This window comes from Mauremys reevesii, linkage group 9 (genome assembly GCF_016161935.1).
Source record: "Mauremys reevesii isolate NIE-2019 linkage group 9, ASM1616193v1, whole genome shotgun sequence".
Taxonomy (NCBI): Eukaryota; Metazoa; Chordata; order Testudines; family Geoemydidae; genus Mauremys; species Mauremys reevesii.
In genome coordinates this window covers 48,953,690-48,977,236 of record NC_052631.1, presented here as the reverse complement: position 1 = coordinate 48,977,236, position 23,547 = coordinate 48,953,690, and the positions used below count along the sequence as shown (strand labels likewise).

The 23,547-nt window shown below is 48.8% G+C and overlaps 1 protein-coding gene across 7 annotated transcripts in view; it reads right to left on the bottom strand.

The window, feature by feature from the left end:
* The window catches only part of NME9 (NME/NM23 family member 9), a 54,233-nt gene that overhangs the window by 29,497 nt on the left and 1,189 nt on the right, over window positions 1-23,547 (bottom strand). For 2 of the 7 annotated variants that reach the window (XM_039487119.1, XM_039487117.1), the window contains exon 2: window positions 9,618-9,697. Coding sequence is in view for 1 of the 7 variants with exons in the window: in XM_039487116.1 (XP_039343050.1) it covers window positions 9,618-9,697; window positions 11,447-11,459 (93 nt within the window). In the remaining 6 variants the exon portion in view is untranslated. Of the gene's footprint in view, window positions 1-9,617; window positions 9,698-11,446; window positions 11,561-18,649; window positions 18,669-22,207; window positions 22,608-23,547 lie in introns of those variants that run through there. The other 5 variants (XR_005584337.1, XM_039487118.1, XM_039487120.1 and 2 more) reach the window with 5 other exon arrangements.

The window sequence follows — 23,547 nt, the reverse complement described above, 5'->3', positions numbered from 1 at the left end:
TAAATACACTAATTCGACTGTGTGAGTCCACAGTAACGGGGCCAGCGTCGACTTTGGAAACGGTGCACTGTGGGAAGCTATCCCACAGTTTCCGCACTCCCCGCTGCCCATTGGAATTCTGGGATTTCCCCCCAATGCATGCTGGAGGAAAAAATGTGTCGAGGGTGGTTTTGGGTAACTGTCATCATTGAACCGTCAATCACGCCCTCCCTCCCTCCCTGAAAGCGCCTGCGGGCAATCTGTTCGTGCACTTTTCTGCTCAGTGACAGCACGGGCACCACAGCACTGCGAGCACAGAGCCCGCTGCAGTTATGGCCGTTGTCAACTCCTCGCACTTTATCGTCCACCTCTTCCACAGTCAGCTGCTGAGAAACGGGGCTACTTTTCAATGGTGCTGTGAGCACTGGTGGACCATGGGGGATGTTTTACCAACATCAATGTCGGGTGGCCAGGCAAAGTTCATGACGCGCGTGCTTTCAGGAACTCTGCTCTGTTTAGACGCCTGCAGGAAGGTAGTTTCTTCCCGGACCACAAAATAACTCTTGGGGATGTGCAGATGCCTATAGTGATCGTCGGGGACCCAGCCTACCCGCTAATGCCCTGGCTCGTGAAGCCCTATGCAGGCGCCTTGCACAGCGACAAGGAACTCTTCAAGTACCAGCGAGCAGCGTGACCTGTGACTGTTCAGTTTCTTTACAGAGAAGCTGAACCTGCCCCTGTTTCTTTACCAAGTTACTGTTGACTAGCATCTGCAGTTACATACCCCATCCACCCCGCTTCCCCCACTTCCAACACACGTGTAAAAATAAAATACATGTTCCATTGTTACTTAACAAAGGTTTCTTTATTAATGACTTTGCATTAAAGGGTTGAAACTGGGATGCAGACTGTGCTGTGTAGGGTGTGCGGTGATGTAAAGACCGCCTCTAAACTCGAGGAATGACAGGCTCCTGCTCCCAGAGCAGTCTGCAGTGCCAGACTGGTTGTTTCAACGGAGCCTGCCATCCCTCCTTTTTGGGACTCTGTGTGCGGGGGCTATGTGGCCTTGCGGCGGGGGAGGACGGATACAGATTCCTCTGCTGCATGGCTCTGTGGTCCAGGACAGGGACCGTTGCATGAGATCTGTAACCGCCCTCCCCCGCTACAAAGTCACGTACCCCCCCACCCACACAGAACCTGCAAACCACCTCCCATACCAACCAGGGTGCCTACTGACTGCACTGTGTGTGTGACCTGCTGCTGATCCTGCCCCCGTGTCTGTACCCTGGTAAAGGTGATTGTCCTGTCCAATTACCAACCCCCTTCTCCCCCTTCAAACACAGTCTCCTCTAAAAGAACATGACGGAAACAGTAATTAACAGAAAAGTATTTTTTATTATCAACTAGACAGTTAGGGGATGAAACTGGGACGGGGGCTTGGGTGATCCAGGAAGGGAAGGACTTCTCAAAATTTAGGGTATGAGAGCTTTTGGGTACTTGAGCACTCTGCTGGGGTGCAGTGACAGTTTTCACGGCCCCTGGCGCCCCTCCTTCTGGTTATTTTGGGTGAGGGGGGTATGGGACTTTGTGGCGGGGGAGGGCGGTTGCAGATACACTGCAGGGGGGCTCTGTCCTCCTGTCTGCGGTCCTGCAGAACATGCACAAGGCGCCGGAGCATGTCCGTTTGCTCCCTCATTAGTCCTAGCAGCGTTTGAGTCGCCTGCTTGTCTTCCTCACGCCACCTCTCCTCCCGTTCGCTGTGTGAGCGCTGGTACAGAGAGAGGGTCTCCCTCCACTGGCTCTGCTGGTCCGCCTCATCTCGGAAGCACCCCATAAGTTCAGCGAACATCTCGTCCCATGTCTTTTTCTTTCGCCGCCTAATCTTTGCCAGCCTCTGTGAGGGGGATGCTGTGGCAGGTCTGGAGACAGTCGAAGCTGTGTGATGGGAAAAAGGGAGTGAATTCCTTGCAAAGATACATTTTTGCAAACAATGAACACAGTCTAGTCTGTCTCTGTGAATTCTGGGTTGAGATCCCAGTGCCTGATGGGGCAAAAACCATTTTCGCGGGTGGTTCTGGGTAAATGTCGTCAGTCATCCCTTCCTCAGGGAAAGCAACGGCAGACAATCATTTCGAGCCCATTTTCCCTGGATTGCCCTGGCAGACGCCACAGCGTGGCAACCATGGAGCCTGTTTTGCCTTTTGTGCCTGTCACCATATGTGTACTAGATGCCGCTGACAGAGGCGGTCCAGCAGCGCTACACAGCAGCATGCTTTTGCTTTTGCATGACAGCAGAGATGGTTACCAGCCATACTGTACCATCTACCATACCATAAATTGGTAATAAGATGATCATGGTTACCAGTCCTTTTGCACTGCACCATTTGCTGCTGTCATAAGTGCCCCTGGCTGAGATCAGCCAGGGGCGCAAAAGCCAAAATTGGGAATGACTCCCTGAGTCAATCCCTCTTTTTTGGTATCTAAAAATAGAATCAGTCCTGCCTAGAATATGGGCAAGTGTACTAGAGAACCACTGTATCAGAGAACCAGAGAGCACAGCTGCTCTGTGTCAGATCCTGCATAAATTATGAGCTGTATGCTATTCACAGGGGGTGCTCCTGCAACAACCCCACCTGTTCATTCCGTTCTTCCCCCAGCCTTCCTGGGCTACCATAGCATTGTCCCCCCACTTGTGTGATGAAGTAATAAAGAATGCAGGAATAAGACACAGTGACTTGTTAGTGAGAAATGAGTGGAAGGCAGCCTCCAGCTGCTATGATAGTCCAGACAGGACATTAAGGAGTGTGGAGGAGAGGAGCCCAGCATCCCTCTGCTAGTCCAGGGGCAATTGAATCTTTTCTTTACACATGAAGGGTGGGGGCTGATGGAGCTCAGCCCCCTGTTGCTATGATGAGGACGGTTACCAGCCATACTGCACCATCTACCAGGAAAAATTAGGAGCAGGCGCCCTTGATCGACCTAACGGATGCTAGTCGGCATGGTTACCAGTCCTTTTGCACTGCCCCATGTGCCAATAGGCTGATGATGACGATGGATATCAGTCATATTGTACCGTCAGCCACCCATGGCGGGGGGGGGGGGAGCAAGGATATTGGTATTGAGTGCTGCAGCATCGCATCTATCTGCAGCATTCAGTAAAGATAGGGTGACGTGTAAAAGAGTCAACAGAGGATTGTTTTCCCTTTCACTTCTGGGGGTGGGGGGGGGTGCGTAAATTGCCGAGCTATGCCCTGACCCACCGCGGACACTGTGTTTGACCCTAAAAGCATTTGGAGCTCAGCCAAGAATGCAAATGCTTTTCGGAGACAGCAGGAGCTGTGGGATACCTTGCGTCCTCAGTCCCCCCTCCCTCCATGAGCGTCCACTTGATTCTTTGGCTTTCCGTTACGCTTGTCACGCAGCAGCGTGCTGAGTCTCTGCTACGCCGTCTGTCCGGAGATTTTTTAAAAATACTTTGGACCAGGCGTAACATTACAGTAATTCCCCTAATTAGATGCAGGAGTCTCTGAGCGAGATCACCCTGAGGACGGTCAATGAAGGAGATAGAGAGCGCATGCTGCGTGAAAGCCAGCACAAACCAGGGCCCTATGCAGCCGTGCTCGGGGAGGCAATGCTCCCTGAGTACCTCATGAAAGCCTGGCGCGGAAAAGTGTGCTACCACGGAGCACCCAATAAGGCAGCTCTCCCCAGGAACCTCCTGCGGAGGCTTTTCGATTACCTCCAGGAGAGCTTCGTGGAGATCTCCCAGGAGGATTTCTGTTCTATCCCCATATATATAGAGACCTCCTTTTCACATACTTCATATTCCTGTTATATTAAGAATAAAAGTTTACATGTTTAAAGCACTTACCGACTGCTCCTTCCCCTGATTCAGGGTCCAGGTTAACGGCCGGGGAGGGTTGGTAGGGGATCTCCGTGAGGGTGATGAAGAGATCCTGGCTGTCAGGGAAACCAGCGTTGTAAGCACTGTCGCCTGCCTCGTCCTCCACAAACCCTTCCTCATCTTCCCCGTCCGCGAACATCGCCAAGGAACTGGCCGTCGACACTGTCCCATTGTCAGAGTCCATGGTCACTGGTGGGGCAGTGGTGGCAGGCTCCGTAGCGTCCGTTTGCCGCTTTGATTTTTTGGTAGCCTTGTCTGGGGTCCTTGATTTTCACGCAGCGCTGCGTTGCATCCCGCCTGTATCCTCTGTCTCTTATGGCTTTGGAGACCTTCTCGTAGGTCTCTGCATTCCGTTTTTTGGAGCGCAGTTCCGAAAGCACAGACTCCTTGCCCCACACACCGATCAGATCCAAGACTTCCTGGTCAGTCTATGCTGGGTCCCTCTTTCTATTCAGAGATTACATGAACTCCTCTGCTGGAGAGCTCTGCATTGCTGCCGGTGTTGCTGAGCTCGCCCCGATGTCCAACCACGAAATGAGATTCAAACTGTCCAGACAGGAAAAGGAATTCAAATTTTCCCGGGGCTTTTCCTGTGTGGCTGGTCAGAACATCGAAGCTCGGACTGCTGTCCAGAGCGTCAACAGAGTGGTGCACTGTGGGATAGCTCCCGGAGCTACTAAGTTCGATTTGCATCCACACCTAGCCTAATTCGACATAACCATGTCGAATTTAGCGCTACTCCCCTCATCGGGGAGGAGTACAGAATTTGAACTAAAGAGCCCTCTAGGTCAAATTAAATGGCTTCGTGGTGTGGACGGGTGCGCGGTTAATTCGAATTAACGCTGCTAAATTCGAATTAAAGTCCTAGTGTAGACCAGGCCTAAGAAGTCACTTTCTCTAGGGAGCCCACCAGGACATGCCATCAGAAAGCAACAGTGCTGAGACTCTTGCCTCTGAACCTACGTATTGTCTAAAGGATGCAGCTCTTCATGCATGGTTACCCACCCTGGGCTGTCTGGACTTGTTCTCTCCAGAGACCCCTCATGCCTGCTCCCTCCTACCCTGTCTATCTCACAAGGTGCTGGAGATGGTGTAGACCAAAATACTTTTCCAGCAAAAGGAGGAGTGTGGGATGGAAAGACACACACACATGACTCCCACTAGCCATGCTTCAATGCCTTTGTGATGCTAGCAAGCCAAGTGTCAGCTCATGCCAAGGCCCCAAGGTCTCACTGAACATTGAGAGATGCATAGCTGGAAACCATTTTGGCTCACCTGAGGGTTAACATTGTTAAAACAGGTATTATATTTATAAGAATGTGTTTAGTCTTAATTAAATGCTTGTAGGACACTGCATGTATTAATCTTTCTTATAATGTCTGTACTCCATGTTACAAGGTAATATTTGTTCTGTAACTATAAAATCTGTTCTCTGAAACTGTAAACCCCCACAGTCAGGAGAGACGCATTACCAAGTGTGAAATACTAGGTTACTACAAAAGGTGTCATCTCCTCTCCAACAAAAGAAGGTCCATAGATGCCAGACAAGCCATTGTAAAACATCAGGGACAAAAGACTTTGTTGATTGCTTTCTTCCCCTCCCCCTCCTCCCTGCCCCTGAAGATGAAATGTGCACAAACACTCATCCCATCAGTTTCAGCTCTGGGAGATGGGAAAAAAAAATCCCAGTCAAGAATAAATTGTTATCCTTATGCTGCTTGGATTTCAGGGAGAGGGCAAGACTAGTTTATTATAGGATTGGCTACAAGCATTGTCTTTGGTGGTGAGGTACAACTGACCTGGGGTAAGTGACTGGTGCTTTGGGACTGGGAGTATCCTGAATATTCTGGTGATTTTGGGGGTAAGGGGCCATCTATCACAAGGGCAAGTTTGTGTGGGTGGCCAAATAGATCAGAGTGCCCAAGGGGACTGTTTGTGACTCTATGTTAAGGCTGTTATAGTGCTTGAGGAATTCACACATGATACTTAATTGGTGAAATCTAAGTATAGCACTCACAACCAGTTTGGGGTTCCTGCCCTGAGACTGGCACTCATCTTCCTGAGCCACTCCAAACAGCTTGACAGCTTTCACTCACAAAGGACCCACGAGAATCCCCTCAAAACAACTAACTGGCCTGCCAGGAATTCTCCTTTTCCAACCCAGGATCATCAACACAAATCTTCAAAAATCAAGAGTTAGACCCCAAAAATCATGAGACTAGCACAAAAAACCCCACAAGACTGAAAAACACTCAATTGCCTTGTTTGTTGCCTGTCTACTGGTTTTTTTATTTTTTTTTACCATGAGGGGGAAGTCACTTGCCCTCAATTTGTGTGTCCTCATCTCAGGGTCAAAATCCAACCGTAACTACATACATACATGCACCCGCTTTCCCCTGCACCCCCATCTGTCTCCTGGCCCCACCATTCCCTGCACCCCCATCTGTCTCCTGTCCCCCATGCCTTCCCCTGCAGCTCCCCAATCTACTGCCTGCACCCCCACATTCCTCTGACTCCTTATACTTTCCTGTCCCATACCCTAACACAGTCCTTGTCCCCTGCAATTCCTCAGTCCCAGTTCATGTGCCTTCACATGGTGATAAAAGATACACATCTACACTGCAAAAAAATCCTCACAGCAGCATCTTAGGACCCGTGTCAACTGACTGAGGCTTGCATAATGAGCTAAAAATATCAGTGTAGACATTCAGGCTTAGGCTGGAGGTCAGGCTCTAAGAACACCGTCCTTGCCAGGTTTCAGAGCCCGGGCTCCATGTCTATACTGCAATTTTTAGCCCCATAACACAAGCCTGCAAAGGACAACTAGGCTGGTAAAAGCCAGGGTGAGCCCTTGTGCTTGTGGGCTGGCTACTGGTTCAGGGGTCTGAATCAAAGCTACACAGCACAAAGGCATCCTTCGTTACAGGACGGAACCTGTTACTGGTCTGGGTGATCCCCAAACATCACACCTCCCTTCCCAGGAGCCTTTGCTGAGAGGCCTAGAGTTCCCATAGTCCTTTTGGACTACAAAGCCCAGCATGCCTTGGTCCTGGGCAGCACCAGAAACAGGGGGATGCTGGGCCTGAGTCTTGCCTTAAAGCCAGAGCTCCCTATCACACACTTGTGAATTGAGTGAGTTCAATGGATAAGTTGCTAAGCCAACAAACATGAAATCCCATCATTCCATTTGCAGACTATAGCCACATTCACAACAGAGCCAGTGACAGGGAACCGTGTGGGTAGGGTTATCAACAGGCCATTGTAATGGACATTCCTTAGTTTAAAAAGAAATGACTCTCCCATACTAAATCAGTACAAAACACCTTTTAACTTGTACATCAACCATGGGGTTGCAAGTTACCCATGATTCAAAATGTGCAATGCCACTCAAATTTGCCAGAGGGGCAGCTGGGCCAAATTTCTTCAGAGGGGTAGCCAGGCCAAATTTGAGTGGCATTGCAACCCCATGCGTTAGGTCACATCACCACTCAAATTTGATGGTAGGTGGCAGGATGGGGGACATGTGGAGAAATGGGGGCCTCTCTGCAGGGGCTGGGAGTCTATGTTCTGCTTGGCTGGGTTGGGGGCTGCTCTAATTAATTTTGGGCCAGGCCCTGTGTGATGCCTCAATGTTGCCTGGCTGAGGCTTCAGGTTCCATTGGGAGTGGCTCAGCACTGAGCTCAGGATGCAGCACTTGAGACTCTGAGCCAACAGTGTCGCTCTTAGAGATGGGTGAGGGGCCAGGCCAGGCAGAGGGGTCTGCTGGAGGGCATGCAGAGTCAGGGGTCCATGGGAAGCGGGATTCCCCTGAGCACAAGACCCTGCCCTCGCACCACACCTTCTCCCTGAGCCTCTGCCCTCACTCCTCTCTTCCCCCTCCCCCTGTGAGTGGGAGAAGTACAGAAGGGCTCAGTCACTGGCCCCCTTTATTCTCCTCAAGAAGCAGCCAGGCTCCCCTGGCAGAGAGCATCAGGAGGGGAGTCACAGGTCATTTGCTTTCAGGACCAGCTGCCTTCTCCTTGGGATGGAGCAGGATCTTCCAGCCTCACAGGGGTTGGGGAACTGTGAGAAGCAGGTTTCCTCTCCCCGTTTTAAAACGACTCTGCCACTTTAACCTTTCCTGTGTTCACCAGGGCTGCAACAGTGACCAGGGAGCAGAGGGATTTGGGGGGGGGGCTGCCCTTTCTAATGAGGGGAACTCTTTCTCCCTCACACATGTAACACTTTCTCCTCACTCCAAGCCCTGATGTCTCTACAGCATTCTCTTGCTGTATAGTTTCTCCCAGTGCAACTCCTCCTGTTCATTGCAGATGTCAGTCATTCCCAGCCATTCTGAGCGTTTCTGTTTCCCATTTTGGACACAGGAGGTTGTTTGGTCAGAGCAGTGATGTACATTACGATATTCCATGTGGAGGAAGCTGCTATAGGCAGAGTGCATCACTGCACCAAAGGCACATTATCTCACTGAGGCAGGGAGGGAGATGGATTTGACCAGTTATAGTGAGTCAGTGGCAGAGTTAAGGAGAATCCAGAGGTTCCCCATGCCTGGTCTGGCGGGACTCCACTGCACATTGTGAGCCATCCTCTCTCACATATTCCACCCCCGTGGCGGACGAGAACTGAGTAATGCATGTGGCCATTCCGGGATCTCTAAAGCATGGCACTTGCCCTGCGGAGCCCAGTGTGGCCTGCAGTCTCTGTCATCACCTAGACATGCGGTGCATGGAAACAGGTCCCAGCCTGTGCTGCTCCCTGGATCAGAGCAGCCTGGCTATGGCACATGCTGGGACTTGTAGCTCAAGTTGAGGGCAGCTGGCCTCTGTTTCCATTCTGGCACGACAGAGGAGCGGGTGGACCAAATTTGAGTGGTGGTGAGACCCAGCAGTTGGAAGTGTATGTGCACAACCTCATGTCATGGTGTCCGCCATCCAGATAGCCATCCACAAGTGCCAGCACCAGTTCTGGGACCAGTGCTGGAACTGTTTCAGCCTTGAAACCAAGAACAAGACCCCCTATGAGAGTATCATCTTCAGCAGAGGTAAGGGCCAGAAAGCCTTCCTCCTCCCAGTCTCTTGGGGCAGTGCTTCTCATGGTCATCCTCTCACTACAGCTAAATACAGCACTCAGGCACACTGTGGGTGGCTCTCACACATGCCCAGTCAGTGCAGTCCCTTCCAGGACTGACCAGGCCAGGGAGTCCCAGTGCAGTGACATGGCTGGGAGCTAGAGAGCCGGGTGGAACCACAGGCTCTGTCTGTGTCCACCAGCCCCAAAACAGAATCCTCTTTATATTCACTACAGATGAGCCCTGCCTCTTCACCACACAGCTCAGTTTCTCTGACCATCCTTTTCCTTTCCTAAATCCCACTTATGCCCAGTGCCTGCTATTCCATAGGATCTCAAGCTTCCTTCAAACTCCAGCCTGATTTCTGCATCCCTCACTCAGCCAAAACGCTCATTGGCCACAGTGAGGCTTGTCCCAGGAAGTACTTTGCTTCCCTCCAAAATGCAGCCAGCTCTGTGGGACGTAGCAACTGTTCGGCAGCAATGTTACACAACAATTTAGGACAGGATGTTAACAGGAACATTGTTATCCAATAGGAATTGCAGGGAGGGAGGTGGATTTAGGGGGGACCAAATGTAATTCTATACACTGGAAGTGGGTGAATACCCCAACTCATCATCTCCAGGCTCAGTTTCTGCAACTCTGTATCTAGGGATGGAGCCACCCACCTGGAGAAAGCTCCACTGGGTCCAGATGCAGCAGCCTGTCTGCCTTGTTATACACAGTGGGAACTTGAGATGGTCTGGACCTAAACAGAAAAAAATGAAGAGACTGTATAGATACAAATGTCAATGGGAAGAAATATACAACTGTGTAAAACCTGTCAACGGTGATCCTGATAAAGTCTTTTGTACTTTGTGCCAGCGTGGATTCACTACTGGGCATGGTGGCAAAACTGACATGAGGCAGCATGCAGCAATCAACTGGACATAATAAAAGCATACGGGCCAAAGGTGGGATAAATATCAGCAAATTCTTTGTCTCTTCAAACTCCATGACTGCCAAGGGGGTGGCTATGGAATTTATGAACATCTTCACCCGTGTCGGGGTGCCCCAGGAAATCTTGACAGATCAAGGGACAGACTTTATGTCCTAGATGATCAATGATTATGTCTGCAGTTACTCAAAATCAAGACCTTAAGAACATCTGTATACCACCCCCAAACAGAAGGCCTGGTAGAGTGCTTTAACCGAACCCTAAAAACAATGCTCTGAAGGTTCATCCTGACAGATGTCTGGCATTGGGACCAGCTGCTCTCGCCTCTCTTGTTCGCAGTCCAGGAAGTACCCCAGTCTTCCACTGGCTTCTCACCATTTGAGCTTTTAAATGTGAGGCAAACCAGGGGGATTTTAGACCTTGTGCTAGAAATGTGGGAAGAGCAACCATCCCGAGCTAACAACTTGGTACAGTATGTTTTAAACCTGAGGGAGAGGCTTGAGGCCCTAGGCCCGTTTGCCAGGGAGAACCTCCTACTTACCCAGGATACCCAAGAAGTGGCCTACACTAAACGGGCGTGTATCCGGGAGTTTCAGCCCGGTGACCGGGTACTGCTATTGTTGCCCAGTTCAGAATCAAAGCTCCTGGCCTGCTGCCAAGCACTGTATGAGGCGATCTGACGTGTAGGGCAGGTGAACTATGAAATCAAGCAACCAGATAAACGTAAGGTACAACAAATCTACCACATGAACCTGTTAAAACCATGGAAAGCCCAGGAAGGCTTACTAATAGCGCCTTACCCACCAGAGCCTGAACTGGGCCCATAGGCCATGAAGGCCTCAACTCCAGGGGTGATCAAGATTGGAAACAATCTTACCCCAGAGCAGAGAGGTCAGGTGCAAAAACTGATCACTGCCTTCTCTTCCGTTTTCTCAACCCGACCAGGGCAGACTCACCTGATAACTCATCATATTCAGATGGACCAGGTGTTAAGGTCAGAGAAAACCCCCAACCCCTCCCCTTGAAGCTTAGAGAGACCGTGAAAGAAGAACTCTGCTCGATGTTAGTGTTGGGGGGTGATCGAAGAGTCGTTTAGTGACTGGAAGAACCGTGTGGTACTGGTCCCTAAGCCCAATGAAAGCACCTGCTTTTGCATCGACTTCCATAGGTCAATGCAGTATTGAAGTTCGATGCCACGGGTTGATGAACTACTTGACCAGCTGGGAAAGGCAGAGTACATCACCACTTTAGACTTAACAAAGGGCTATTGGCAGATCCTTCTCACACTCGAGTCCATGGGAAAAAATGCTTTCTCCACCCCATGCAGGCTTTTTCAGTTCCAGACCAGGCCCTTCGTTTTGCATGGGGCTCCAGCCACAATTCAGTGGCTAATGGACCGAATTCTCCACCCCCATAGCAGGTATGCAGCTACGTACCTCGACAACGTGGTAATTTATAGTCGTGACTGGCAACACCATTTGAAACAGATGACTTTGAACCTCCAGTCCCTCCAGGAGGCCGGCCTGACAACAAACCCTTGGGAAGAATGAGACCACCTACCTCGGGTACACATTGGAAAAGGGCTTGATCTGACTCTTTGTTAGCAAAGTTCAGGCCCTCCAGCTGTGCCCCACGCTGTCCTCAAAGAAGCATGTATGCTGATTCCTGGGACTAGCCAGGTATTACTGCCACTTTATCCCAGGATTCTCCTCCATTGTGGCCCCCCAGTCCAATCTCCTCAAGAACAAGAGTCCTAAAAGGATCCAGTGGACCAGAACCTGTGAAGAGGCGTTTCAAACTCTGAAGGCCCGGCTTTCTCATGCACCTATCTTGTACAGCCCTGACTTTGCCAAGGAGTTTTTGTTACAAAGAGACACCTCAGACGTGGGCTTAGGAGATGTTCTATTACAGGGAGTCAGGGGCGACGAACACTCCATCCTATATATTAGCAGGAAGCTATTCCCGCAAGAGGAGACCTATTCTGTAATTGAGAAAGAAGCCCTGTCAGTAAAATGGGCCATGGATTCACTCCCTTATTATCTTCTGGATGCGCACTTCACTCTCGTTACCGAGCATGCCCCCGTCTGCTGGTTCCATGCCAAGAAGGACACACATCCCCATGTCATGAGGTGGTACCTTTCCCTCCAGCCCTTCTCCTTCTGCATCCAGCACCAGGCCAGGAGAGCCCATCTAAATGCAGACTTCTTTTCATGGGATGGTGGAGAGCAGTTGGAGGGGGGGCAGGGGGTGATGAGGTGAGGGATGTGTGAAGGAGCAGATAACCCCTGCTGTGCCCAGCTGCAGTCTAAGTAACACCTGTGGGTTCAGCTAGCCCTGCCTTGTTATTCCTGCAACCAATGCCAGGCCTGGAGTGGGGAGAAAAGAAGGGAGCCTGGCTCAGTAAGGGGCTGACTGGTGAAGAGGCAGGAGCCGTGTTTTCCTCAGAAATTGAAATTGGGGGGTGGGTGTTCAAATTTACAGGTCAGGGGTTCAGGGCCAATGAGGGGTGAGACCGTAAGGGTGAAGGCGGGCTGTATGGCACCATAGTAAAAACTGAAAAATGTTTCATGACCATTTTATTAGATTTAACTCATGTTTTAAAATCACCACACAAATTAAAGTTGGCTACTCAAGCCTCTGTGAAGCACCACATCTACATCCTTCTTGGTTTCTTGTTATAATTTTGCGCAACTCTGTTAATTAACTTCTTGAATGCAGTGTGTTCATCTTTGGTGGCTTCTCCTGTGTCTGGTATTTCCATTCCTTCAATTGATATGCTCATTAGTTCATTCACATGATCAGGCAGAAGACGACTTCTATCAGAACACAAAATTCTATTCAGTGATGAAAAAGAACACTCAACTGTAGCTGTTGTGACTGGGAGTAGCAAGAGATGAATTCCTACTTCTTTCATTCCAGGAAACAGAACACAAAGACGGGGTTGAGCCACTAGTGGTGATAAAAAAGAAGTTGAAGTAAAATCTTCATTCATTCATCGAATGATATTCCACTCTGTGTTCAAATTCTCTATTCTGTCCTGAGCACATGGCAGCCCCATTGCTGGTAGTGCCTCACTCCACTCAACTGTCAGTGTTTTATAGGACAGGGATCTGTAAAAGCTACGTAGAGGTTGAGTAGAATCTAGAAGTCGCTGTTGTAGATTTTTAAGAATCAAGTCTGTGTACTTTTTCAGTTGTCTTAACAAACACTTCTTGTCCTCTTCACTTAAGGATTAAATGCCTTCATTAGTCAACTTCTGGACTGAAGTCTTTGCTTCTTCCAGTAATTTTTCAATGGATGGCTCTCTGATTGATCCAAATGTAGCTTCTATTGCTGAACAAAGATTTACTACTGTTGTAGCAGATGCCTGGACGGCATTGTTTAATGACCCAAGTGGTTTCAACAGCAGACTTACAAGAGAGAGAATGGTCTTCTCTGAATGTAGTAGCAAAAGTAATCCACCAGCCTAACTACTTAGATCCATATCATCTTGGTAGATACTTTCCAAAGTCAGTAATAACAGCTGGAGTAATTTTAACACAACAGCCAAGGATCGCTCATGAGAAAGCCAGAGGGTTTTCCCAGATTGGACTAATTTGAACTTCAGTCCCAGTGTATTTTCTATATTTTCCAAGATAGTCAGTCTTTCTGGACTCTTGCTGAAAAACGAATATAATGAAGACATTGAATTTATAGCTTTTAAAATGTCTTTTGAAGAGTTTGCAGCTTGTACTAGCGCTAGTTGGAGTAGATGTGTATAGGAGAGATTAGGGTTACATTTTTCTCTGAGCAAACCTTGTACTCCACCGTGTCTTCCAGAGCAGCTCCATCACATGCACACGCAGCCATCTGTTTGGGGTCCAGCTGAAAAGCATTTAACTCTTCTAAGATGTGGGTTGTCACAGATGCAGCCAATGTGTCTTCTATAACTGGAGCATCTAGAAATGCATCTACTGGCCTACCACTGACATCAAGATAACGTACACAGTGACTTAATACTTGATACCCATTTGCATCGGTGCATTCATCAGCCATGTATGCAAATGTTTTGAATATGGTGAGAGAGTTCTTCACTTTTTCAACTGTTGAGTCTTTCACTGTTGCACCACATGCTTCTAGCCAGTCAGCTGAGTTTCTTGCAGAAAGATAGTGAGCCTCTGCTGGTCTTGTTCGGAACCAGTGTTCAACTTCAGGATGAACAAGTGACAATGTACTTAACATTGGCCTCCAGTTTGTAGTATGTAGTATCTCTTGCTTAAATAAGAAGTATGATGCCACAGCCATGTTTGTTCGCATGAACTGTGTTGTGTCTCCAGCGTTCTTAACAGCCTCATTAACACTCACCGGTGTTGTCCTTGGTCAGTGGAAACTCAGAGTTCAGACGTGCTTTCCTATGAGTTCACCTCCCAGGTGGGGGCATGAAGGACCTTGCTCATTCCTCCCGCTGTTCACTGTTTGCTCTGGTCACTGTTGTTCGTTGTGCCACCATTCACTCCATCACTCTGTTGCCAATGGCCCTGTGCCATCACCTGCCACTGTGACCTCTGCGAGTTGGTCTTTTGAGGTTCCACCCAGCTTTCAATTATTTCAGCTGAGCTCTCTGTGGGGGGAACCTTGCTGCTAGTGCAGACTGGGCCATCTCTTCCACAGAAACACTGTCCCACAGCAGGTCTAAGCACTTAGACCTGATTATCAGTGATTTCAGCTGTAGTGGTTGTAACGGTGGACCCCATAAAGCTTTATAAAAATATGCTTATAAATATATATATATATATAACATAACTAGAATATGTTTTATGCTACATAGGCCATGTAACAAATCTTAGTAAAGGTTATGATCTACTAAATCTATTCATCCTATTTGTATGCATGTATCATTTTTGTATTCAAAGGTAATAATATTGGCTGTGTACTGGCTTAATTTTTAAGTAGCCTTTGTAAAGCATTTGGTCAGCTTCTTAAGAAAGAAATGTGCAAATTAAGTGCCCAATCAAGAAGCACTTAAGGAACAATGAATCTTGGGAGGCTCAAATCCACATAAGAAGTCTACATGAGAACGTTCAGGTAGCAGGTAAGCAATGGCTGCTGCCTGTAAAAACTGAGTCATGCATGGACATGTAACTTGCCCATGTGACTCCAAAACTCCATCTTGGAGATGGACTTTGCATAGGAGAGAGGAGGGGGTCTCCACCCACAAGAGAAAGTCTACTTAAACCGCTGAGACACCCCTCCATTTGGTCTTCAGCTGGCTCAAGAGATAGCCTCTCCACCTCCAAGGATAACCCCCCCAAAAAAAACTAAAGCAAAGAACAATAACTACAGGGGGTGTAAGTAATTGCTGGACCCAGACTAGAAAAAACCTAGTCTGTAAAAAAAAAAAAAAAGGCTTACTAAAATTCCTCTAAGGGTGAGGTTTTTATCTGTACTCAGTTTTCTTACTGTATTAAACTCAGACTTGCATGTTTTATTTTATTTTACTTGGTAATTCACTTTGTTCTGTCTGTTACTACTTAAAACCACTTAAATCCTACTTTCTGTATTTAATAAAATCACTTTTACTTATTAATTAACCCAGAGTATGTATTAATACCTGGGGGAGGGGAGGGCAAATAGCTGTGCATATCTCTCTATCAGTGTTATAGAGAGCAAACACTTTATAAGTTTACCCTGTATAAGCTTTATACCGGGTAAAACAAACTTATTTGGCATTTGAACCCCATTGAAAGTTGGGCATCTGAGTATTAAAAACAAAACCACTTCTTAAGTGGTTTCAGTTAAGTCTGTAGCTTTGGGGCAAGTGTTTCAAACCCTAGGTCTGTGTTGAAGCAAACTGGCATGTCTGGCTCAACAAAACAGGGTGCTAAAGTCCCAAGCAGGCAGGAAAAGAAGGGGCAGAAGTAGTCTTGGCACATCAGTTGGCATTTCCCAAGGGGGTTTCTATAATCCAACCTGTCACAAGGGTCACTTAACAAAACAAAAGACTATCTATGAAGCCTAATCAGCTCTGCCTTTAAACAGTGGAGAGGGACAGGTCCCCACCCTCTCTCTTCATGCCCTCAATCAGCACAGGCTAAGTACAGTTCTACTGCCCTTTACTCATAGAATAAGAACAACATTTAATTCCCCCCCCTCCCACATTCAAGTGATTTGTAACCCAACCACAGCCAAAATCTATCACTTAGGCAACACAGCTTTGTTTGCTGGATACCTAGGTAGATGGTGTGAATGTAAATACAATCTGGTCCTGAAGCCTTTCCCCCCAGCAGGGCCGGCTCTAGGTTTTTTGCTGCCCCAAGCAAAAAACATTTTTGGCTGCCCCCTCCTCCCCCCGCACTTCCCTGCTGTCCCAGCCCTGGGTTCTCTCACCCACCCACCCACACCCCCTGCCACCCCAGTGCTGGGCTCCCCCCAAACCTGCACCCTCCTGCTGTCCCAGCCCTAGGTCACTGGTAACTTGCTCCCAGGGCAGGTCATTCAGCAAGAATTTTGGATGTGCACAGAACACAGACAGGATTGGTTCCCATATGGTTACAGAACTGCAGTACAGTGGAACAATTTTCAGCTTGTGTGATTGGAGGATATCTGGATGCATATTATAAAACTGTCCTACATAAATGAGGAAAAGTTGAGCTGCCGTTATTATTCTTTTGTTCCACTCTTTGTTTTTATGGGGAATTTGCCAATATCACTGTCTTCCTTTTAAACAAATAAAACTAAAAAAAACAACAACAAAAAAAGGCAATGGCTGTTGAAAATAGCAATTCCAGTCCTAAAAACCACTGGGAAGCATTTCTTGCTCAATTTTATCCTATTTTTTCTACAGCAAGTTTCAGTGGATCAGTATATTTGATTTGGGAGAAATGAAGTAACAGCTGCTCAAATTGAGCTTCAACACTCCTGAATTTTGAGGGTGTTCAAATCTGGAAGGCAGATGCTAGATTCCCTTTCTGAATATTAGCTAAATCTGGAAAGGAAAAGTCAATTTCTGCTTCCATGGCTCAGAAGTGGAAATCCTTCTACATGCCTGGTACTGAATCTAAAGCTGCCCAGGTCCAGAGCCTCCCCTCCCTTTCTTTTCATTTTAAATTCTAGTGGGATCCATGTACCTCCCTTGCTAGGCTTCAGATAGAGAGGGGCACTGTCCATTTAGTCCACCCAATTCCTTCTTTGGGGGCTGCAAGGTGAGGTCACACCAGTATCCCTAATCCAGTCTGGGGAAGTCTTCTGAAGGGGATATCTGGGGCAAAGCCGACTCCTGGGCACACTTGTTCCCCATTCATAGTGCCACCCCTTTCGACTCACAGCAAGCTGCGGCATGGCTCAGCTACCTCACTCCCTACCCCTCCCTTTCCTGTTGATAGCGGCCAAGGGATTGCTGGGAAATGTAGTTCTTTCCCTGCTCCAGGGCTGGCTCTATAGGCAGGGAGCTAGGCAAGGAACTACAGCTCCCAGGGTTCTGTGGGTTCTCAGCTCCCATGCTGGATCCCCAGCTGCTCCATGGCTCCGCTTCTGCAGGATTGTGTGAGGGGAGGAAGTGAGTAAAAAAAAAAAAAAAAAAAAAGGATGGCCGGAATTCCGCCCCCTGCAAATGTGCTGCCTCAAGCACCCGCTTGTTTTGCTGGTGCTTAGAGTCGGCCCTGCCCCCCAGTCCACAGTTCATCACTAGCTGTCAGGGAGCGCTCATTTAGACTTTGCTTACAAATCATCATTTGAAATTATTAGGTTGGCCAACATCACTGAAATGAATGCACTGACATTGTTATAAAAACAAAAGCTGTATAAGGAAGCTAGTCTATGTTCATACTTTTCAAATCTATTATTCTTTTTCAGATACACGTGTTTTATCATATACTTTGTATGCTTTTAAAGTATGCATGAATGTTTCAATTTCCATTCAAATGTCCAAACAATCACTAAATTGGCAATACTGCATGTAACTAGTTCACAAAACTGGGGAAGGGGGATGTTAGTGAAATTCGGGGGGGGGGGGGTAGGGAAATCCCTGGGCAAGAGCTCTCTGTATACCTGCCTGAAGGTACAGACCAGCAACCTGCCTGTCAACGCAGCCACTAGAGGCAAGTAAATCTTCCCCTGCCAAGGGGAACCTACAGATAAACCCCAACTAACTGTGGGGCAACTAGACTAGTCCCCTTACAACCCCCAACCAATGATATAGCTACTAGGCTCTCTGGCCACTGAGGACCCTATCACAGAGGGTAATATAATTAATGCAAATCAACATGAGTTTATAGAAAATAGAATCTGTCAAACTAACTTGCTATCTTTTTTTATGAGATTACAAGTCTGGTTGATAAAAATAATAGCGTTAATGTAGTATACTTAGATGTCTGCAAGGTGTTTGACTTGATACTTCATGACCTATTTTTTTAATCAAAATAGAACTATATAAAATTAACATGACCGATTAAATAGATTAAAAGCTGACTGATAGTTCTCAAAATGTAATTGTAAAGGGATAATCATCATCAAATGGGAGTGTTTCTAGTGGAGTTCAACAGATCAGTTCTTGGCCCTATGGTATTTAATATTTTTATCAATGACTTGAAAGAAAACAAACTCATCACCGATAAAGTTTGGAGATGATGCAAACACTGGGGGAGTGGTAAATTATAAGGGAGGACAGGTCACTGATACAGAATGATTTGGATCACTTGGTAAGTGGGCATAACAAATGGTATACATTTTAATATGGCTAAATGTAAATGTGTACATCGAGGAACAAAGAATGCAGGCCATACTTACAGGATGGGGGATTCTATCCTGAGAAGCAGTGACTCTGGAAAAGATTTGAGGGTCATAGAGGATAATCAGCTGAACATGAGCTCCCAGTATGATGCTGTGGCCAGAAAGGCTAATGAAATTCTGGGATACATAAACGGGAATCTGGAGTAGGAGTAGGGAAGTTACTTTATCTTTATATTTGGCACTTGTGTGACCACTGCTGGAATACTGTATCCAGTTCTAGTGCCCACAATTCAAGGAAGATGTTGATAAACTGAAGAGAGTTCAGAGAAGAGCCACGAGAATGATTAAAGGATCAGAAAACATCCTTAGAGCGCTGCAGCAAGGCAGCTGTACCAGTGCAGCAGTGCCATTGAAGCACTTAGCGAAGATACTACCTACACCAATGGGAGCGCTTCTCCTGTCGGCGGAGGTATTCCACCTCCTCAGGAGGCGCTGGCTATGTCAACAGGAGAAGCCCTCACATTGACATAGCACTGTCTACACTGGGAGTTAGGTCGGTATAGCTACATTGCCCAGGAGTGTGGATTTTCCACACCCCTGAGCAACATCTTTATACTGACATAAATTGTAGTGTAGAACAAGCCTGACAGATTGAGGAAGCTCAGTCTATTTAGCTTAACAAAGAGATGGTTAATGGATGACTTGATCAGAGTTTATAATTACCTACATCAGAACAAATATTTTATAATGGGCTCTTGAGTCTAGCAGAGAGACTGGAAATAAGGTGTAAATTTTTAACAGTGAGAACAATTATCCATTGGAACAACTTACCAAGGATGGTGGATTCTCCATCACTGGCAATGTTTAAATCAAGATTGGGTGTTTTTCTAAAAGATCTGCTCTAGGAATTAGTGTAGGAAAGCTCTTTGGTCTGTGCTGTACTTGAGGTCAATCTAGATTATCACAATGGTCCCTTCTGGCCTTAGGCCATGTGTACACTAGCACTTATGTCTGCAAAACGTTTGTTGCTCAGGGGTGTGAAAAAACACCCCCTGAGTCAGGGCCAGCTCCAGGCACCAGCGAAGGAAGCAGGTGCTTGGGGCGGCCAATGAAAAGGGGTGGCACGTCTGGGTCTTCGGCGGCAGGTCCCTCAGTCCCTCTCTTCCTCTTTGAGCTGCTGCTGAAGTGAAAGAGAGGGAGCAAAGGACCCACCGCCGAATTTCCACTGAAGAATGAAGCAGCGCGACTGAGCTGCTGCTGAAGTGCCACCAATCGGCTTTATCTCCCCCCTGCCCCACCGCTTTGCCGCTTGGGGCAGCAAAAAAGCTGGAGCCAGCCCTGCCCTGAGTGACGTAAGTTTTGCCGGCATAAGCCCTCGCTTGCACAGCACTATGTTGGCCAGAGACGCTCTCCCGGTGACACAGCTACCACCATTCGTTGAGCTGGTTTTATTATGTCGACGGGAGAGCTCTTTCCCGTCAGCATAACGCGACTACACGAGTGATCTTACAACGGCCCAGCTGTATTGGTACAGTTGTGCTGCTATAAGCTTGTAAGTGTAAATATGGCTTTAGAATGTATGAATCTCTGGTGAGCAGCCCTACCACGTATGACCAGCCGAGATACATGCACAGCTGTGGGAAACGAGGGGCCTTGTGCACACTATGTGCTTGGCAATAAGGCTGTGTGTCAGAGGGAGAGTTTGAGGAACTTGGTGTGTTTGTACCTAATAGCCATAACGTAATCTGTGAAAGCCAAATTGTTTTCCTGCTCGAGAAATGAATTGCCAACCACATCTTTACCTAACAGGTTCTCATTTACAAATATGTGAACTACAAAAAGCAGAGCAATATTTGCCTGATTCATAGATTTCAAAACAGTGTGACAATCTGGCACCCAGGACTGAAATTTAAATTGCTGCAACATGAAATTTAAGGGAAAACATTTGGCCTCATTAAATCCATGTACCAATCCATCAAATACAGGATAAAAATAAACAGGAAAAGAGACCTTTAAGCAAGAATGGGGAGTAAGAAAGGAATGTAAGAGCACAGCCTTCTTCAATCTGGCTCACCAGCCCCACTGGAACCATCCCCAGATTCTGAGTCTCCTACAAAATAACTCAGAGATAAAGTGCCTGCTGTGTGCTGATGACTGATCATGCTGTCACCTACACTGGTCTGTGGAGAAATTGACACTTTCTAGAAACCTGCTGCTTAATATGGTCCTCCAGCACAGCTTGGAACAAACATCAGGACATTTCAGGAAAAGCCCAGAAGCAGCCAAAACAGAGTAAAATTTTATTACATATTTGGCATCAGAATCCATCCCATACTACATGGGAGTAAAATCTAGGGCCTGACTTCAACCACATGCTATGGCAGCGGTTCTCAAACTGTGGGTCCCGACCCCCTTTGAATGGGGTCACCAGGGCTGGCTTAGACTTGCTGGGGACTGGGGCTGAAGCCCGAGCCCCACTACGCAGGGCTGAAGTCAAAGCCCGAGGGCTTCAGCCCTGGGTGGCAGGACTCAAGTTTCAGGCCCCCTGCCTGGGGCTGAAGCCCTTGAGTTTCAGCTTTGACCCTCCTGCCTGGAGCGGTGGGGCTTGGACTTTGGCCCTCCACCCAGGGAAGTGGGGCTTGGACAGGTTCAAACTTTGGTCCCCGCTCTTGGGGTTGTGAAGTAATGTTTGTTGTCAGAAGGGAGTCACAGTGCAATGAAGTTTGAGAACCCCTGCTCTATGGTCACTGGAATAAAACCCCAGCAGAAGCCCTGCTTCTGTAGGTCTGCAAGTCCTCTGTGGCTACTGAGCACTACTGGGCTGGTTTCCCCTGCTCATCAACATAAAGACAAGCACATTCAACTTCTGGTGCCATCTCAATCAAAGTAGCAAATGCTCCAATCTGCACAAAGTAAAAAGAGAGTCAAAAACTAAATCCAAATGAAAATATCCATCCCCACACATCATTGCTCTGTGCTCAACAGCTCCAGGCTCCAAACAGCAGAGGAGCTCAAGATGTCAGCCCAGCCCCTGCAACACCAATCTATGAGGCACTGGAAAGAACAGATCAAATCAGCAACAAAGGGGACTGGGACAGTTCCCTGTACAGAACTCTCATGAGCAGAGACCTCGCTGGGGTGACCTTGTGCAAAATGACAGCCAACTTTCGCTCTTAGGTACAGAATTAGTTACCACATGCTGGAGGTGAGACTGGGAAGTCCAAAGCAGAGAGCAGCAACTTTGCAGTCAGGGGGACAGAGCAGAGATTGAGAGAGAAACATGTTCTACTCCAATGTCCCAAATACCACCAACTGCACGAAAAATATTTCCCCAGACTATCAGGAATCACCCAGGCTACCTCATCAGTGAGTAAGGAGGAAAAACTGTGCCTGGCCCTGGGAGACAGGAGAGACATGGCACCAAGTGACGGAGTACCCTGGTCCCAGATCAAGACTGGATAGCACTGACAAAAAGACGCAGCTCAGACTACACATGCAGTGTGTGACCTCATCCTGAGGGATCACCCCACCTATGATGGAACCCCGAATGACTTGTTTTACATTGGGGCAGCACTTGTCCCACTCACCCAGCCACTAAGGTCTCATTGAACCGACCTGAGCTGGTGTTGGTGTAGAGTGCAATCAGCAGGGGCGTGCAGAGGCCGTAGGTGTGACTGTCTGGGTGTGAAGGAAGGAAAGGCTCCTCGCTTGTCACTTTTTGTTAGTTCTTAACAAAGTGGGGCGGCGAGGGCACAGGGCCCCCTATCCTAATGTGTGTGGGGGGGTGAGGATACAGGCCTCCTCATCCTATCTAATGCAGTGGGGGGGAGCACAGGGCTGCCCACATCCTAGCTAACACAGTGTGGGGTGTGAGTGTGAGACAAGGCCTTGGGAAGGCCAGGGGGCATCAGGGCTGGGGGGGCTAGGGGTGGCAGCAAGGACTGGGGACCACGAGAGGAGAGAGGACCAGGACTTCTAGGGGTGGGGGACTCTAGAGAGCAGGAGGGGCTGGGGTACTGGGGCTGAGGGAGCTTGAGGGGGCCCAGGAGGTCCAGGTACCTGGGCTAGTTGGGGGTGGGGGGACTTTAGGGAGCGGAGTGAGCTGGGCGTACCAGGGCTGGGAGGCCAGGTTACTGGAGGCTCTAGGGGCAGAAGGGATGGGGTACCAGGGCCAAGGTGGCTCTAGGGGGCAGGGGCCAGGCCAGGGATATGGGAGCTGGGGGCTCTAGGGGGTGTGGGTTATCAGTGGGGTCTAGGGGATGGGGTACCAGGGCTGGAGGTACTAGGGGGCAAGGAGCTGGGTCTGGGGGTTCTAGGGAGCAGGCAGCTGGGTTACCAGAGGGCTGTAGGGGGTGGGGGAACTGGGTCTGGGGGTCTCTAGGAGATGGGGGGCTTACTAGGGAACTGGGGACCAGGGGGACCTGGGGTGGGGGGCTCAGCTGGGAATACCAGGGAGGGGAGCTCTAGGGGGCAGGGGACCAGGGGTACCTGGTGTGTGGGGGCTCTAGAGGACGGAGGTGCTGGGTCACTAGGGGGTGGGGAGCCAAGCTAGGAATACCAGGAAGGAGGGCAATATGAGGCAGGATTACCAGGGAGCTCTAGGGGGCAGGGGACCGAGCCAGGGGCTGGAGGTGGGTTTCCAGGGGGCTAGGGGGTGGGGCTCTAGGGAGCAGGGGGGACCGGGTTACCAGGGGACTCTAGGGGGCAGGGGGTTAAGCCAGGGATCAGGGCCGCCCAGAGGATTCCGGGGGCCCGGGGTCTTTGGCGGCAGGGGGCCCCGCTTCGGCGGTAAGTTGGCGGCGGGGGGTCCTTCCGTTCCGGGACCCGCCGCCACAGTGCCCCAAAGACCCACGGCGGGGACCCCCCTCCGCCGAATTACCGCTGAAGCGGGACCCGCCGCCGAAGTGCAGCCCCAACCGCAGGTCTTCGGGGCACTTCGGCGGCGGGGACCGGAA